Genomic DNA, 19,014 nt, shown 5'->3' on the forward strand with positions numbered 1-19,014 from the left:
GTGCAGGAATTACTCAAAGACATCTTAGCTACACAATCTAAAACAGAGAATTAGAAATAAAAGCTGAGGTTCTCAATTAAGTAAATTGTCCACTGTATATAAAGATGAAAATACAGACAAAACCCCAACTATTTCCTCCTGATTTGGCACTCGACAGGCCTCGGTGAGAACCCTGCCATGACTTCCTAGTCCTCCTGTCTCTGAAAGGATGCCAGAGAGATGCTTGCGGCAATAACAGTGAGTTTTCTTTTTCTTCCTGAAAGTTCTTTCTTCTCAAGCAGAAGTTGCGACTGGATTAAAAGCTCTGAGGCCCTACTCAGCCTGAAGCTGGGAGAGCCTGGGAAGGGGCTTCCAACACAGCCTAGGGGTTCAGGTGCCACCTTGGGAAAAGACAGACATTCCCTCTTTTTGGGATACTGTGACTGGGCAACGAGTGAAGTCACAAGCCAGAGACTCCCAACTCAACCATTTTCCAATGTTACTTTGTTGATAACACATCCAGAAGATAAACCTACCAAACCATATTAAGTAAATCATACAATTTCAATGGGCCAGAATTACTCAACCCACAGGAAAAAAGAAAAACCAGCCCAGAATTAGTCAGCTGGGCCAGCCTTGGGGCTGCAAGCTCTCTGCAAGCAGTGCCTAAACTCAGGGGGGCCAGGGTGCAGTGGGGGCCCAGCAGGCATCTGAGCCCCAACAGGGCAACCTCTGTGCCTGTCTCATCAAGAGAGCATTAAGAGGAATGCCGACTTCACTGCTCCCATTGTGGTGCAGCAGTAATGAACCCGAAGTATCCATGACGACATGAGTCCAATCCCTGGCCTCGCTCAGAGGATTAAGGATCTGGCATTGCCATGAGCTGTGGTATAGGTGACAGACGCCGCTCAGATTCTGTGTTGCTGTGGCTGTCGTGCAGGCCGGCAGCTACAGTTACAATGCGACAGACAACCTAGCCTGGGAAACTCCATATGCCATGGGAGTGGCCCTAAAAAAACCAAAAAAAAAAAAAAAAAAAAAAAGAATGAATAGGCAATGCTGGGTAGCACAAGGAACTATGTGCAATCACTTATGATGGAACTCAATGAAAGATAATATGAAAAAAGAATGTATATATATATATATATGTGTATATATATATATGCATGACTGGGTCACTTTGTTGTACAGCAGAAATTGACAGAACAGTGTAAATCAACTATAATAAAAACATTTTTAGGGCATTCCCATTGTGGCACAGCAGAAACAAAATCTGACTGGCATGAGGATGCAGGTTGGATTTGTGGCCTTGCTCAGTGGGTGAGGAATCCAGCATTGCTGTGAGCTATGGTGTAGGTTGCAGACCTGGCTCAGATCCCTTGTTGCTGTGACTATGGCCATGGCCAAGGGCTGTAGTTCTGATTCCACCCCTAGCCTGGGAACTTCCATATGCCAAGGGTACAGCCCTAAAAAGCAAAAAAAGCAAAAAAAAAAAAAAAAAGCAAAAAAAAAGAAAGAGTACTATTCAAAGTATTCAAAGTACATAAAGAACTCCTACACCCCAACAATAAAAAACAAAGAACTCAATTCACAAATGGTCAAAGGGAAGTTCCCTTGTGGCAGTGCAGGTTAAGGATCCGACATTGTCATTGCAGCAGCTCGGGTTGCTGCTACGGAATAGGTTTGACCCCTGGTCCAGGAATCTCCACATGCTCCAGGTGCAGCCAAAAAAAAAAAAAAAAAAAAAGTAAAAAATGGCCAAAGCGGGGTGAAGGGGGATTAGCAGATGCAAACTATTAAATACTGAGTGGATAAAGAAGGTCCTACTGTATAGGACAGAGACCTATATTCAATATCCTGTAATAAACGTAATGGAAAAGAACATAAAAAATGTGTGTATGTACAACTGAATCGCTTTGCTGTAGAGCAGAAATTAACACAACATTGTAAATCAACTATACTTCAATGAAATAATTTTAAATGGCCAGAGGATTTGAGTAGACATTTCTCCAGTGAAGGCAGAGAAATGGTCAACAGGCACGTGAAAAGATGCCATATCATTAGTCACTAGGGAAATCCAAACCCACCTCACCTCCGCAGGATGACTATTATCAAAACGAAGGGAAATAACAAGTGCTGGCAAGGACATGGAGAAAGTGGGAGCTTCATGAGCTGATTGCTACTGGGGATGTAAAACGCCACTGCCCCTGTGGAAAAGGCTGACCATTCTTCCCAAATGGAAACACAGAATACAGTATGGTCCAGTAACCGTACTCCTAGGATTACACCCCAAAGTAGTCAAAGTAGGGAAAGTATAAGCACAGAATTTACACTAATGTTCACAGTAGCTTTATGTACAAGAGTCAACAGGCAGAAACACCCCAGTACCCATCAGCAGACGACAGGTAAACAAAATACAAGAAATGGAACATTCTTCAGTCGTAATAAAGGAATGATGTCCTGACACCTGCTACAACACGGGTGAAGCTTAAGGACATGATGCTCAGTGAAATAAGCCAGGGCACAAAGGACAAATGCTCTATGATTCCACTTCTATGAGGTACCTAGAATAGTCAAATACTTAAGAGACTGAAAAAAGGAAAGGGCGAGTGGAGAGCCATTGTTTACTAGGTACAGAGTTTCTGTTTGGGAAAGTAAAATAGATTCAAAAATGATGTGATGGATCCATCGGTGTGATACACCACATTAACAAACTGAAGAATAAAAACCATGTGATCCTTTCAAGAGATGCAGAAAAAGCCTTTGACAAAATCCAACACCAATTTCTGATAAAAACCCTTCAGAAAGTGGGCATAGAGGGAACCTACCTCAACATCATAAAGGCCATATATGACAAACCCACAGCGAACATCATTCTCAATGGTGAAAAGCTGAAAGAATTCCTGCTGAGATCCCAAACAAGACAAGGATGTCCGCTCTCACCACTACTCTTCTTCAACATAGTTTTGGAAGTTCTAGCCACAGCAATCAGAGAAGTAAAAGAAATAAAAGGAATCCAAATTGGAAAGGAAGAAGTAAAACTATCGCTATTTGCAGATGACATGATACTATACCTAGAGAATACTAAAGACTCTACCAGAAAACTGTTAGAGCTCATCCATGAATGTGGCAAAGTCGCAAGATACAAAATTAATACACAGAAATCGACAGCATTTCTATACACTAACAATGAAAGAGCAGAAAGAGAAATTAGGGAAGCAATCCTGTTTACCATCACATCCAAAAGAATAAAATATCTAGGAGTAAACCTACCTAAAGAGACAAAAGACCTGTACTCTGAAAACTATAAGACATGGATGAAAGAAATCAAAGATGACACAAATAGATGGAAAGATATACCATGCTCGTGGATTGGAAGAGTTAATATTTTCAAAATGACTATACTACCTAAGGCAATATAAAGATTCAATGCAATCCCTATCAAATTACCAAGGACATTTTTCACAGAACTCGAACAAAATATTTTAAAGTTTGTTTGGAAGCACAAAAGACCCAGAATAGCAAAAGACATCCTGAAAAAGAAAAATGGAGCTGGAGGAATCAGGCTCCCGGACTTCAGACTAAGCCACAGTCATCAAAACCATATGGTACTGGCACAAAGACAAATATAGATCAGTGGAACAGGATAGAAAGCCCAGAATTCAACCCACGCACCTACAGCCAACTAATCTATGACAAAGGAGGCAAGAATATACAATGGAGAAAGGATGCCTTGTGCAATAAGTGCTGCTGGGAAAACAGGACAGCCACATGGAAAAGGATGAAATTAGAACACTCCCTAACACCATACACAAAAATAAACTCAAAATGGATTAAAGACCTAGATATAAGACCAGACACGATAAAACTCTTAGAGGAAAACATAGGCCAAACACTCTCTGACATAAATGACAGTAACATCTTCTCAGGTCCACTTCTTAGAGTATTGACAATAAAAACAAAAACCAAATGGGAGCTAATCAAACTGAAAAGTTTCTGCACAGCAAAGGAAACCCTAAACAACACGAAAAGACAATCCACAGAATGGGAGAAAATCTTTGCAAGTGAATCAACTGACAAGGGATTCATCCCCCAAAATTTATAAACACCTTCTGCAGCTCCATACCAAAAAAAACAAACAACCCCATCAAAAGATGGGCAGAAGATCTAAACAGACAGTTCTCAAAGAAGACGTACAGAGGGCCAAAAAACACATAAAAAGATGTTCAACATCACTCATTATTCGAGAAATGCAAATCAAAATCACTAGGAGGTCATACCTTACACCAGCCAGAATGGCCATCATCAAAAAGTCTACAAACAATAAGTGCTGGAGAGGGTGTGGAGAAAAAGGAACCCTATCACACTGTTGGTGGGATTGTAAATTGGTGCAACCACTGTTGAAAACAGTATGGAGAATCCTCAGAAAACTAAAAATAGAACTACCATTTGATCCAGCAATCCCACTCCTGGGCATCTATCCAGAGAAAACCACGACTCGCAAAGACACACGTACTCTGATGTTCATTGCAGCACTATTTGCAATAGCCAAGACATGGAAACAACCTAAATGTCCATCGACAGAGGAGTGGATCAAGATGTGGCATATATACCAATGGAATATTACTCAGCCATTAAAGTGAACGAAATACCAGCATTTTTAGCAACATGGATGGACCTAGAAATTATCATGCTAAGTGAAGTCAGCCATACAATGAGACACCAACATCAAACGCTTTCACTGACATGTGGAATCTGAAAAAAAGGACAGACTGAACTTCTTTGCAGAACAGATGCTGACTCACAGACATTGAAAAACTTATGGTCTCCGGAGGAGACAGTTTGGGGGATGGGGGGGATGTGCTTGGGTTATGGGATGGAAATTCTGTGAAATTGGATTGTTATGATCATTATACAACTACAGATGTGATAAATTCTTTTGAGTAATAAAAAATAAAAAATTAAAAAAATTTTTAAATGATGTGATGGTTACACAATATTTTGAATATATTTAATGCCACTGAATCATACACTTAAAAACAGTTAAAATGGTAAATTATGTTTATATTTTACCACAATAAGGCAATTACCAGTTCTATTAAATAACAGAAAAGCATGAACATGCTAGTTTTTAAAAGTTTACAATGTGTAAAACTACGTAAACATGTAGAATCCTCTCCAGTGTGAATTTTCTGAGACTGAGTACACAGAGGATGCAGTGATGAGCACAACAGTTTTTGTGGGGTTTTTTTTGTTTGTTTGTTTTTTGTCTCTTTTTTTTTTTTTTGTCTTTTTAGGGCCTCACCCAAGGCATATGGAAGTTCCCTGGCAGGGGTCAAATTGGAGCTGTAACTGCTGGCCTACACCACAGCCACAGCAATGCAGGATCCTTAACCCAGTGAGTGAGGCAAGGTATTGAACCTGTATCCTCATGGATACTAGTCAGGTTTGTTACTGCTAAGCCACGACAGCAACTCCAGCAAGACAGCTGTGAAAGCTCTTCCGTGGGTGTGGAAGGAACCCACAGCCAAAGTAGTGGTGAGTTCCTTGTCTAAAGGGTGGCTGCAGGAGCCTCTCCTCTCTGTTTACTGTTCTCACTCAATTTCTCTAAAAAGAACATGCACTGCTTTTGGTTTAAGAAAAGAGTTTTTTTAATCAGTCAGAAGTGCCCTTTCACCTGTGGCAACACCATGTGGACAATAAATAAAGGGGTGGGCAAGGCTCGTGGAGGAAGTGCACAGCAGACGTCATGGGGAAAAGTCATCCCCCCGGAGGTGAATCCTCTGATGCTGGGACATGTTGGAACTGTGCCGGAAGGCCTTCCCACACTCGCCACACTTGTAGGGCTTCTCCCCGGTATGGATCCTCCGGTGCTGGATGAGGTAGGTGCCCTGGCTAAAGGCTTTCTTGCAATCAGCACATTTGTACGGCTTCTCTCCATGGTGTGACCTCTGATGGTGGATGAGTCTGGAACTGTTGTGGAAGGCCTTGCCACACTCACTGCACTTGTAGGGCTTCTCCCCCGTGTGGATCCTCTGATGCTGGATGAGGTGTGTGCTCTGGCTGAAGACTTTGCCACAGTCATTACATTCATAAGGCTTTTCTCCAGTGTGGCTTCTCTGATGTTCAACAAGTTTTGTCTTTTGGATAAAGGCTTTCTCACATTCATTACATTTATAGGGTTTCTCTCCAGTGTGAATTCTTTGATGTTGGATAAGGTTGGAACTTTGTGTAAAGCCTTTGCCACATTCTTTGCACTCATAGGGCTTCTCCCCAGTGTGAGTCCGACGGTGTCGGATGAGGATCGAGCCATCACTGAAGGCCTTCCCACAGTCGCTGCACTTGTAGGGCTTTTCTCCAGTGTGGATCCTCTGGTGATAAATGAGGGAAGAGTAGGCACTGAAGTGCTTCCCACACTCGCCACACTTGTAGGGCTTCTCCCCAGTGTGGATCCTCTGATGCTTCATGAGGTTGGGTCTCTGATTGAACATCTTCCCACACTCATCACAGCGGTAGGGGATCTCCCCAGAGTGCATCCTGCGGTGACTAATGAACTCGCAGCTCTGGCGGAAGGCTTTCCCACACTCGTCACACTTGTAGGGCTTCTCTTCACTGTGAAGCCGCTGGTGCTTGATGAGGTTAGCACTGTACCTGAAGGCTTTCCCACAGTAAGCACAATAGTGCAATTTTTTCCCAACAGGAATTTTCTGACCTTCTTTAACAACTAAATTTGCACTGAAAATTTCCCCAGAATCATGAACTATATTTGTTTTTCTGGACCTGTGTACACGTTTATGATTATTAAGATATGATCTCTGTTCAAAACTCTGCTCACATATATCGCATTTGTGAGGTCTTTGATCAGGGGTAGGGCTCGACCCCAACCTGAGGTTTCCCCCAGCCTCCAGGGTGCTTGCCTCACTGGCCAGTAGGACTGGCCTGCGGCCTTTCTGCTCCTCAGGCCTGTCCAGGCTCTCCTTTGGCTCCCTGACATGCTCACAGGTCTCTCCTGGCTCGGGTCCCTGGAGAACAGTCCCTCTGGGTTGGTCCAGTTCTGTCCCATCAAACATCTCCCCTGAAGTCAACTCCTGGTGCTCAGTGCTGGTGCCATGAGCTGAAACAATAAACAGAACACCTCAGGGTCACGTGACTCTGGAAGTCATAAGGGTTCTGCCAGTCCCTGCAGAGTACCAGCTCCAACACCAACTCTCGTCACAACACCTTGCAAACATGAGGCCTGGAACTCAGAGGCTTAAATGCCTCGCCCAGGGCTGCAGTCGGGTGGCAGTGTAAGCATCTGCCCAATTCTAACATCCACATTGTTCCTGCCTGCCTGCTGCTCACAAAGCCTGCCTGGTGGGACTGCAGGACACTTGTCCTTGTTACAAAAGAATGGGAAACAGAAGCTTCAGAGCTTCATGGAAATGAGAGCAAGGAAGGGCCTTAAAAGTCATGGAGGACATGTGACAAAGAAATGAAAACCAAGAGAGTTATAGCCAAGGCTAACCAATAAGAGCTAATCCATCTCAAAAGTCATGGTGGGAAAACCACTGCCTTCCCAGGAGGGCAAAGAGCAGAGCTCAGCCAGCTGAGGAGGGGGCAGTGAATAGAGGCCAGGTCCTTCAGCCTCCCTAGCAGCACACAAACTCCTGAGGCCTTAGAGGAATCCAGGGAGCCACCAGCACCTTAAGAGGCCAAACAGGATGCTTCTCAATGCCCTCATGTCTCCTGACTGACTCCACTTGCAGGGACACACCCACCAGAAATGCATTCTCTGTGAGCCAAGACACACACACACACACACACACACGTCCCAGGATGCAGAGAGCCAAACATCTTGCAGTACAGTAGAAAATAATCTGTGGTATGTTTAGACAGAGGAGTGTCCAGTGACCAGAGAGAACAAACTGCACACAGCATGTTAACCTCATAATACACAGCTGCCCTGTGAGTCAGACAGCAGAGCCCATGGGGAGCAGCTGGAAACAATGTGGGGGGGGACCCTGTGGGCTCCCAGGGAACTAGGAATGTTTTCTGTCTTAATCCAGAGCATGGATTTTTTTAAATAAAAATTCACTGAGCTGGGAGTTCCCATCGTGGCTCAGCAGAAATGAATCTGACTAGCGTCCATGAGGAAGCAGGTTCAATCCCTGGCCTTGCTTAGTGGGTTAAGTATCCAGCATTGCCGTGAGCTGTGGTGTACATCGCAGACTCAGCTCAGATCCTGCACTGCTGCGGCTGTGGTGTAGGCCAGCAGCTACAGCTTCCATTCGACCCCTAGCCTGAGAACCTTCATATGCCTCAGGTATGGCCCTAAAAAGACAAAAAAAAAAAAAAAAAAAAAAAAAAAAAAAAAAAATCACTAAGCTGCAAAAAGGGTTTGCCCCAATTTCTATAAGTATTTAGATACAAATAAATAAATTTACAAAAGTGAAATTCAGGTCCTTTGAGCCAACAGTTCTTTCCTAGGAATCATTAAGACACATGAAAAGATGCTCATAACGCTGTCCACGGCAATGAAATTGGAGAACACCCTTCCCCACAGCACTTCCAGTGAAGCAGCAGGTGGCAGAGCAGTGCACAGGGACCTCTGCGTTCCTGTTAGGAAGCAAGTCTGTGTGTGGGTGCAGACCCGGCATCACTGGAAAAGGGACAGCAGGAACACACCAGACCACACCTGGATCTGGGGGTGAGGTCTGAGGTGAAGTGTACCCCCTCTTTTCCTATAATGCTCTATGACCATCAAGCAGGTAACGGAGAAGAGGGGGAACAAAGCCATGTTTTCTGTCTCTGTGGCTCCTGCTGACACCCTTCAGAGGACCTGAGCTCCATGGGCCCGGCTCTCCCTCACAGAACACCCGAGCTACCTCCCCTCTTCTCCTCACACCCTCCTAGAAGAGTCAGCTCAAGAATGACCCCACTGGAATTCCCTCTGTGGCACAACAGGATTGGTGGCGTCTCTGCCCCGCCAGGATGCAGGTTCAACCCCCAGCCTGGTTAAGGGATCTGGCATTTCCGCAGCTGTGATGTAGCTTCCAGCTGTGGCTCAGATCTGATCCCTGGCCCAGGAACTCCATATACCGCTGGGCAGCAAAAAAAAGAACAAAATAAACAAAAAAGGATCACTCCATTGACATGTAGAAAATAAATAAGCAGCAAAGATATACTGCATAGCCCAGAGAAGTATAACCATTATTTTCTAATAACTTTAAATGAAGCACGATCTGTACAAACATTCAATCCCTACGCTGTACACCTGCAGCTAAGAGAATTCTGTAATCAACTATACTTTGACTGAAAGAAAAAGAGGGAGTTCCTGTTGTGACTCAGCAGGTTAAGGACCCAACTAGTATCCATGAGGATGCAGGTTTGACCCCTGGCCTCACTCAGGGGGTTAAGGATCCGGCGTTACTGTGAGCTGTGGTGTATAGGTCGCAGATGCAGGCTCGGCTCCCACGTTGCTGTGGCTATGGGGTAGGCTGGCAACTGCAGCTCCTGTTTGACCCCTAGCCTGAGAACTTCCGTATGCTGCGGGAGCGGCCCTGAAAAGCAAAGGGAGGGAGGATGGAAGGAAGGAGAAGAATCACCCAACTGCAGCACCCAGGCTGACAGAGGGGACCTGGTTTCAGCAAGGGCCACTCCCAGGCCTGTCACATTGGCCATAAGACATCTCCCTCCAAACTCTATTCTGGTGATACCACACACCCCGGACCCCTACACATGCCTGTTCAGCAAGAATCAGGAGGCAGCCCCCGACGCACCTGAGCCATCAATGGTCGATTGCTCTCTCCCCTGCATGTCCAGGACCCACGGCTCATCCCCTCGCTCCAACTGTGCGATCACTCCAGGCTTGGGACCTGCATGTCCAGCTCCTGGGAAAGAGACAGGGGCTGGGCTTGGTGCCAAGGACACAGTGTGGTCTCAGCCCAGGACTGGTGGGGGAGGGGAAGCACAGGTCCAGGCAGGTGATGGGAAGTATGGACACTTCCTGGGGGAGGTGGGGGTGGTCACAAAGACGAAGACTGGAGCACAGGGGGCTCTGTCCACCAGGAACCGCATCTGCATTGGGCCCCGGGCAGGGTCACTGACGCCTGTCCCTAGGCCTGGGGATGAGGCCCGCAGCCCAGCCCCTGCTGAGCCCTCAGCCGCCAGGGCTATTCCCTGAGCTGCATCCCTGGGGCCTTACCCAGCGAGACCAGGTTCCTGTAGGTTTCCAGCATCACATCCCTGTAGAGGCCTTTCTGAGCAGGGCCCAGACGGCCCCACTCCTCCCGGGAGAGAAGCACAGCCACGTCCTCGAAGGTCACCTCAGCCTGGAACGACAGGGGCTGCTGCAGGTCCAGATGTGGCTCAGGATGGGCCCCAGGGGCAGAGGCAGCAGAAGCCCGCTGGAGGAGGTGGCACAGGGCTGATCACAGGCCTGATCCCCCGCATGGCCTGGTCAATGGCTTAGCCCTTTGGCCACTGAGCCAGCTCACCCAGGGAGGCTGGGGGAGTCACAAGGCCACTCTTCCTCCACTCAGCACCGCATACCAAGGCACCTGAGAGTGTCTGCTGAGGCCAAACAGACTGGGGAGTCCTGGGTGGAGACCTCACACCTCCCAAAGGCAGATGCTCACCTGAGGGGCAGACAGATGCAACGCTGCCATCATTGCCTGGTGTCCTGGGCTTCCCCGGGATGGAGGCAGGAGCCAGTCACTCAGATGCTGCGGGAGGAGAGAGGAACATGTGGGAGGGCAGCCTGGCCCCTCCTGCAGGCAGCCTCCCTGCTCCTTGCAGACATGTGCCGCACCTTCTCGCAGGCACACTGAGTGAGCTCATCCAGGAGAAGCACAGACACTCACTTTTTATTTCTTTATTTTATTTTTTGCTTTTTAGGACTGCACCCATGGTATATGGAAGTTCCCAGGCTAGGGGTCACATTGGAGCTGTAGCTGCTGGCCTACTCCACAGCCACAGCAATGCTAGATCCGAGCTACATCCATGACCTATGCCACAGATCACGGCATCACCCGATCCGTAACCCACTGAGTGAGGCCAGGGATCGAAATTGCATCCTCATGAATATTCGTCGGGTTCTTAAGCCGCTGAGCCACAGTGGGAACTCCCCTCACTCACTTTATATGGAAGAATAAAGACAACTTGTTCGAGGCTGAGGAGGAAAAGAATTACCACATACCATGCAAAAAAAGAAAGTCTCGACAAATTCCAAAGGTTGATACCACTTGCCAAACATTCTCTGACCCTACTGTTGTTATGCTAGGAATACCTGATTTTAAAAAGGAACCCCCTCCGAGAAAAAAGTAAAAATGAAGACTAAGGTGGAAGCAGAAGCAAAGGCTACCCAAGGAAAAATGTGTATCCTTAAGGCACTTGTTTTAACAAAGAGATTAAAATAATAACCTAAGTCTTCTACGAGATACCAGACAAAGAGTAAGAAGCAGTTCATGGAAAGATGAAGGAAATTTAAGAAGTATGATTTAGGAGTTCTCTTGTGTCCCAGCAGGTTAAAGATCTGGTGTTGGAGTTCCCGTCGTGGCGCAGTGGTTAACGAATCCGACTAGGAACCATGAGGTTGCGGGTTCGGTCCCTGCCCTTGCTCAGTGGGTTAAGGATCCGGCGTTGCTGTGAGCTGTGGTGTAGGTTGCAGACGCGGCTCGGATCCCGCGTTGCTGTGGCTCTGGCGTAGACTGGTGGCTACGGCTCCGATTAGACCCCTAGCCTGGGAATCTCCATATGCCGCGGAAACGGCCCAAGAAATAGCAAAAAAAAAAAAAAAAAAAAAAAAGATCTGGTGTTGTCACTGTAGTGGGTCAGCTTCATCCCTGGCCTGGAACTTCCATATGCCACAGGTATGGCCAAAAGCAAAAAGAAAAAATGTATGATTTAAAGAAACAGAAAATAGGAGTTCCTGCTGTGGTGCAGTGGGTTAAAAAACCAACTGAAGTGGCTCACGTCATGGCGGAGGTGCTGGTTTGATTCCTGGCCTAGTGCAGTGGGTTAAAGGACCCGATGTTGCCTGCAGCTATAACGCAGGTTGCAGCTGTGGCTGGGATTCAGTCCCTGGCCCAGGAACTCCCATATGCCGCAGGTGCAGACATTAAAAAAAAAAGGAGAGGAGTTCCCATCGTGGCTCAATGGTTAATGAATCCGACTAGGAACCATGAGGTTGCGGGTTCGATCCCTGGCCTTGCTCAGTGGGTTAAGGATCTGGCGTTGCCGTGAGCTGTGGTGTAGGTCGAAGACACAGCTCGGATCCCAAGTTGCTGTGGCTCCGGTGTAGGCCGGCGGCTACAGCTCCAATTCAACCCCTAGCCTGGGAAACTCCATATGCTGCAGGAGCGGCCCTAGAAAAGGCAAAAAGAGAAAAAAAAGAGAGAGAGAAAGAGAGAGAAAATCATCTCAATGTTGGTTTTTTGTTTTTGTTTTTGTTTTTGTCTTTCTGCCTTTTCTAGGACTGCTCCTGTGGCATATGGAGATTCCCAGGCTAGGGGTCGAATCGGAGCTGTAGCCGCCAGCCTATGCTAGAGCCACAGCAATGCGGGATCCAAGCTGTGTCTGCAACCTACACCACAGCTCGCAGCAACACCAGATCCTTAACCCACTGAGCAAGGCCAGGGATCGAACCTGCAACCTCATGGTTCCTAGTTGGATTCATTAACCACTGAGCCACGACGGGAACTCCTCAATGTTGGTTCTTTGAAAATGCTAAAATACACAAACATCTGACAAGCTCAATGCAGGGAAGGGGAAGAGATGGAAAAGGAAATCCTATTTAGAACAAAGAAGGGACAGAAGTCTCTACCACACACGGCAGGGCTTCTGAGAGTGCAGGCCAGTACCTGGTGGGTTAGCAACACCAAGCAACACAAGGAAGCATCCATGTCGGTCAGTGAGAGGAAAGGGATGCCTACTCCCTGCCCAGCTGCTACTGATGGTGTACCTACGACCTCAGCCAACACAATAAGCCACAGAAAAGAGATAGAGCCACAAAAACTAGAAGAGATGGACAAAATCCTAATTATCTGAGAATGACGAGACCACCTACATAGAAAATTTGAGAGTATCGGAGTTTTCATTGCAGTGAAGCAGAAACAAATCCGGGAGTTCCCATCGTGGCGCAGTGGTTAACAAACCTGACTACCATCCATGAGGACGCAGGTTCGATCCCTGGCCGTGCACAGTGGGTTGAGGAAGACCAATTAACACCACCCCAGCAACCAAAAAATGACATTCACAACAGCTACCGACACCATACAGCATCTAAAAAGGGTCTAACAAAACACGTGTAATTTATGGATAAAATGATCAAACTTTATTGAAAGACACTAAAACCTATGGAGAGAAGTCCCTGTTGTGGCTCAGCATAAACGAATCCGACTAGTATCCATGAGGATGCGGTTTCGATCCCTGGCCTCACACATTGGGTCAGGGAGCCCACGTTGCCATGAACTGTGCTGTAGGTCACAGACCCTGGCTCAGATTCCATGTTGGCTGCGGCTCTGGTGCAGGCCAGCAGCTGTAGCTCCGATTCAGCCCCTGGCCTGGGAACGGCCTGGGACTATGCCACAGGTGCGGCCCTAAAAATTAAAACAAAAAACAAAAAACAAAAAAACCTAGGGAGAAACAAAGTTGATAAACAGAAGGATTCAGTATCACAAAAATGTCAATTCTCCTCAGATAAATCCATTAATTCTATACAATCAAAACTGCGGAGCTCCCAGGTGGCCTAGCAGTTAAGGATCCTGCATTGTCACTGCTGTTGCTCAGGTTCGATCCCTGGCCCAGGAACTTCCACATGCTGCAGGTGCAACCAAAAAAACAGAAACAACAACAACAAAAAAACAGCCACATCATGAAATCTGACCAAAATGACCCTAAATATCACAAGAGTAATGATCCAAGATTAACCAGTGCAATGCCAAAAAGAACTAAGTTAGAAAGATCCCATGTGGTACAGCAGGTTAAAGATCTGGCATTGCCACAGCTGTGGCACAGGTCATAACCATGGCATGGGTTCAACCTCTGGCCTGGGAACTTCCACATGCTGCAGATGCAGCCAAAAAAATGAAAGACTAAAGCAGAGGCATAGCCTGCCAGATATCAAGGGTTAGGGTTGGGGTTAGTAGTAGTAGACAGTAGTAGTAGTAGTAGACATGACTCCAGGACACCCACCTTGGCTACCAAAATTCAAAAATGCTCAAGTCCCTTATATACAATGGCATAGTTCTTGCATATAATGCACACACAGCCTCCCTAATCTCCCATATACTTTAATTTGGGGGTGGGGTGGCACCCACGGCATATGGAAGTTCCCATGCTAGGGAATGAATCAGAGCTGCAGTTGCTGGCCTACACCACAGCCACAGCAACGCCAGATCCAAGCTGTGTCTGCAACCTACACCACAGCTCATGACAACACAGGATCCTTAACCCACTGAACTGGGGCAGGAATCAAACCCACATCCTCATCGATACTGGTTGGGTTCCTTACCGCCGAGCCACAACTGAACTCCTCCCATATTCTTCAAATCACCTCTGGATTACTTATCACATCTAATACAAAGTAAATACAATGTAAAAACTACATAAATAGGAGTTCCCGTAGTGGCACAGTGGTTAACGAATCTGACTAGGAATCATGAGGTTGCAGGTTTGATCCCTGGCCTTGCTCAGTGGGTTAAGGATTCAGGGTGGCCGTGAGCTGTGGTGTAGGCTGCAGACTCAGCTCGGATCCGGTGTTGCTGTGGCTCTGGCGTAGGCCGGCACCTACAGCTCCGATTAGACCCCTAGCCTGGAAACCTCCATATGCTGCAGGAAGCCACCCTAAAAAAGGCAAAAAAAAAAAAAGCTACACAAATAGTTGTAGATACAATGAAAATACTATGTTGCCAAGTGTATCAAATTAAAGTTTTGCTTTTTGGAACCTCTTGGATTTTTCCTCCACTTTATTTTTGGCTATCCTGCAGCATACTGAGTTCCTGGGCCAGGGATCAGAGCCAAGCTGCAGGTGCAACCTATGCTGCAGGAAAGAAGATATGGAACAGATCCATGCATGTATTAATAACATACTTGCGACCTGAACAGCAACACACCATATTCCATAAGTGGAGCTGGCACAACTGATTTTCCACAGGGAAATACAATTTGACCCTGCTTTCTATGGCACAAAAATATGGCCTAGATGTTTCTTAAAAATGCTTATAGCTGCTATAACAAAATAATATGCAGAGTTCCCTGCGGGCTCAGCAAGTTGAGGATCTGGCATTGTCGCTGCTGTGGTACAGGTCTGATCCTTGGCCCAGGAACTCCCACATAGCCAAAAATAAAAAGAGGGGGACAAATATACAGATTTCTCCAAAAAAGACATACAAACAAGAGCTACATGCTCAGGCACTCAACATCACTCATCATCAGGGAAATGCAAATCAAAACCAGAGTGAGATACCAGCCATTGTTAGACATGGCTATTATCAAAAAGCTAAAGAGAATAAACCTTGGTGGGGATGTGGAGAAAAAGGAACCTCTGCGCAGTTTGTGGAAATGTAAATTGCTGCAGCAACTACGGAAAACACTAGGGAGATTCATCAAAATATAAAAAATGGAACTACCATATGATCCAGCAATCTTACTTCTGAGTATATATCCAAAGAAGGAAAATGTGAAGCTCAGCGAGAGTTCTGCAACCCATGTTCACCGCTCCCTCATTCAAAACAGCCAAGATCTGTCAACAACCCAAGTCTCTGCACATGGATGAAGGGTTAAAGAAAATGGGCGGTACACACACAAAGCAGTTATTATTCACTCATTCTAAAAAGAATGAAATCCTGCCACTTTACCAACACAGATGAACCAGGAGGGCCTCATGCTAGGTGAAATAAGCCAGACACAGACAAACACTGCATGGTTCTTTTTATATGTGGAATCTAAAATAGTCCAAATCAGGAGTTCCCACTGAGGTGCAGTGGATTAAGAATCTGACTGCAGTGGCTCAGGTTGCTGCAGAGGCACAGGTTAAAGAATCCAGCATTGGAGTTCCTGTCATGGCTCAGTGGTTAATGAATCCGACTAGGAACCATGAGGCTGCAGGTTTGATCCCTGGCCTTGCTCAGTGGGTTAAGGATCCGGTGATGCCCTGAGCTGTGGTGTAGGATGCAGATGCGGCTTGGATCCCGCGTTGCTGTGGCTCTAGCATAGGCCAGGCGGCTACAGCTCCAATTAGACCCCTAGCCTGGGAACCTCCATATGCCGAGGGAGCGGCCCAAGAAATGGCAAAAAGACAAAAAAAAAAAAAAAAAAAAAAGAATCCAGCATTGCCACAGCTGGGATGTAGGTCACAGCTACAGCTGGTATTCAGTCCCTGACCTGGGAACTTCCATGTGCCTCGGTGCGGCTGCCAAAAAAAACAAATAAAAATATAATAGTCTAAATAAATCATAGAAGCAGAGTAGAGTGGTGGTTGCCAGGGTTTGGGGGTTGGGGAAAATGGAGAGATGTTGGTCAGAATACAAACTTTCAATTATGCAAGATGAATAAATTCTAGAGATCTAAGGTACAGCCTGGGGGCTACGCTTTATGTTGCACTGTATACTTTGAAATTTGCTAAGAGGAAAGACCTTTAGTGAACTCACAACAAAGAAACAAAGAAAATGGTACCTATGTGAGATGATGGAAGGTTAATTAGGTTGAATATGGTAATAATTTCACAATGTTCACGTACATTAAAATCAAGCTGTAAAAAAATAAATAAAATTTGAAAATCAAGTTGTACACCTTAAATACAATTTTATCTCAATAAAACTTAAAAAAGGTGTAAGGATAATGTTCAAAATAGACACTGCCTGAGAAAGCTAGGTAAGATTCTAAGAGTAATTTTATTTTATTTATTTATTTATTTATTTTTGTCTTTTGGTCTCTTGTTGTTGTTGTTGTTGTTGCTATTTCTTGGGCCGCTCCCGCGGCATACGGAGGTTCCCAGGCTAGCGGTTGAATCGGAGCTGTAGCCACCGGCCTACGCCAGAGCCACAGCAACGTGGGATCCGAGCCGCGTCTGCAACCTACACCACAGCTCACGGCAACGCCGGATCGTTAACCCACTGAGCAAGGGCAGGGACCGAACCCGCAACCTCATGGTTCCTAGTCGGATTCGTTAACCACTGCGCCATGACGGGAACTCCTCTAAGAGTAATTTTAACAGTTCCCTTAAAATAAAAAAAATTAAAAAAAGAAGGAATTTACAATCCCAGCGAAACAATCTCTGGTGTTTGCTAATCCATTCTCTGTATTTTATTTCTAAAGTTTTATTGAAAAGATTTTTTTAAAGCTACATATTAAAAGCACCAAACCATGGGGCCAATGAAAAGGTGTCAGATCTTGAATAAAAATCTCTAAGAAGGGAAACAATTTTGGTCACTGGGAGAAATGCCTCAGAGCCACAAGCAGAAGAGGAGCAGATGGAAGGAACTACATCCAGGGGGAAGGGCGGCTAAAGGCGGGGTAGGGGCGGGCCGCGGCGGGGCCGTGCGGGAAGCGTGCAGACTGACGGCGAGCGACACAGGCAGCAGCAGGAATAGATCGGGGTGGAGCGGGTGTGACAGCAGAGTGGGACCCGAGTGCGAGGGAAGGGCCCGGCCCACCGGGCCTGTTACCTTCGGCAGGACGGTCTCAGGAACCTCGGGACGCAGAAGGAGCCCGGGGGGGCCCCCCCGGGAGAGGAGTCAGGCGGGGAGGCCCCGGGACCGGCCTGGACCAGTGATGGAGACCTTCGGCGGGAAACGGGCCCGGCGAGGAAAGACCCCGGCCTGGCGCCGAGTAGCGCGCAGGTCTCGGGGATCCGCGCTCCGCGCCGGGGAAGCCCCGCGGCCGCCGCCGCCCCCGCAGCATCCTCCCCACACTCACCTCAGCGCCGCCCAACCGCGGCCGCCCTAGTGGATCCCGCGGGCTGGTCCAGACCCGCCGGCGAAGCCCCGCCGGAAGTGACGTGGCCTGCTCCGCCCCCTGCCGCTCTGGAAATCGGACGCCACGTCTCGGTGGCCGGCTGCTCAAGGCGTTGCACCCCAAAGATCAGTTCTTTCCTTTACAGTAGGCGGAACATACACCCTCAGAGCCCTGAGATCACCCAGAAAGCGAAGAGGATGCTTACTGGTCAACGTAGTCCATTTTAGAGTTTAACCCACTGTCCCAGCCCCAACCCCTGTAAACAGGGCCCAGGGTCCACTCTATTACCAGAAAAGGATTTGCAGCGTGCCTGAGTGCTCCTGGGACAAACCCTTCCCTTCGGCCAGCCACCTGGAAACGCCTCAAGGCCACTTCACCCAGAAGGGGAACAGTAAAGCAAGCAGATTATAGTCTAAAGAACCATGGCAGGTGCTCTTTTCTGCAGGAAGAAACACTGCCCTCCTCTTACCATGACCAAGGTCCTAGCCTTCCTGGGTCACTAAGTGTGATGAGTTGCCCAGGGGGGGTGAGGTCTCCAGAAAGCAAGACCAGAAATGAGGTTGGGCCATGCGTATAGGAAGCCACCTGGCATCTAGGTAGGCCCTATCACCAAGGGGGGACCCTGCCACACAGCCCTCAGAGCAGCAAGGGTGACCAGTTCTCATGCATGGTGGCTGCCAGACTCCAGGCAGTGCCCTTCCACCCAGTCTGCTTCCAAACCACCCACACTCCAGTGGTCAGTCAGGCACGGTGGCTTAAGGGAAACACTGGGCTGGGGGGGCTCCGTCTGGTTCCCAGGAAGCAAGTGTCCTGGTCCTGAGGATCTCATAGACCTTCACTCCCAGCTTGAGGCCCCTGGGTCTATCAGCTTTGACCAGCCTGTCAGTCTGCGACAAGGTGCTGGTAACAACTGCCAAAAAGGAAGCCCATCTGTTCTGAGCAACTAGCCTGGTCCTTCATGGCAAGCAGGCACCCTGCTCTCCAGCCTGTGGCTTCCAAATAGTACTGCTGTCCACCCAATAGCACCCACACTCATCCAGATTCTCCAAGTGCTCAAAACAAAGGGTTACAGTCCTTGTGAGGAGGCTTCTCTACTCA

The 19,014-nt window shown here is 47.3% G+C and overlaps 1 protein-coding gene across 4 annotated transcripts; it reads right to left on the reverse strand.

The window, feature by feature from the left end:
• On the reverse strand, positions 5,023 to 17,968 carry ZNF34 (zinc finger protein 34). 4 transcript variants are annotated; one of them, XM_013987983.2, is made up of 6 exons: positions 17,628 to 17,871; positions 16,636 to 16,711; positions 10,599 to 10,685; positions 10,166 to 10,292; positions 9,741 to 9,851; positions 5,023 to 7,093 (listed from the first exon to the last, which is right to left on the reverse strand). In XM_013987983.2, the coding sequence occupies exons 3-6, from the start codon at positions 10,629 to 10,631 to the stop codon at positions 5,727 to 5,729; spliced, it is 1,638 nt and encodes a 545-aa protein (XP_013843437.1). In that variant the 5' UTR covers positions 10,632 to 10,685; positions 16,636 to 16,711; positions 17,628 to 17,871; the 3' UTR covers positions 5,023 to 5,726. The 4 variants fall into 4 exon arrangements, with proteins under 4 accessions (XP_013843437.1, XP_003125503.3, XP_005655353.1 ...); XM_003125455.6 differs by lacking the exons at positions 16,636 to 16,711; positions 17,628 to 17,871 and adding an exon at positions 17,878 to 17,968; XM_005655296.3 differs by lacking the exon at positions 16,636 to 16,711 and having other exon boundaries at positions 17,628 to 17,927.

Source organism: Sus scrofa, chromosome 4, assembly GCF_000003025.6.
Source record: "Sus scrofa isolate TJ Tabasco breed Duroc chromosome 4, Sscrofa11.1, whole genome shotgun sequence".
Lineage (NCBI taxonomy): Eukaryota > Metazoa > Chordata > Mammalia > Artiodactyla > Suidae > Sus > Sus scrofa.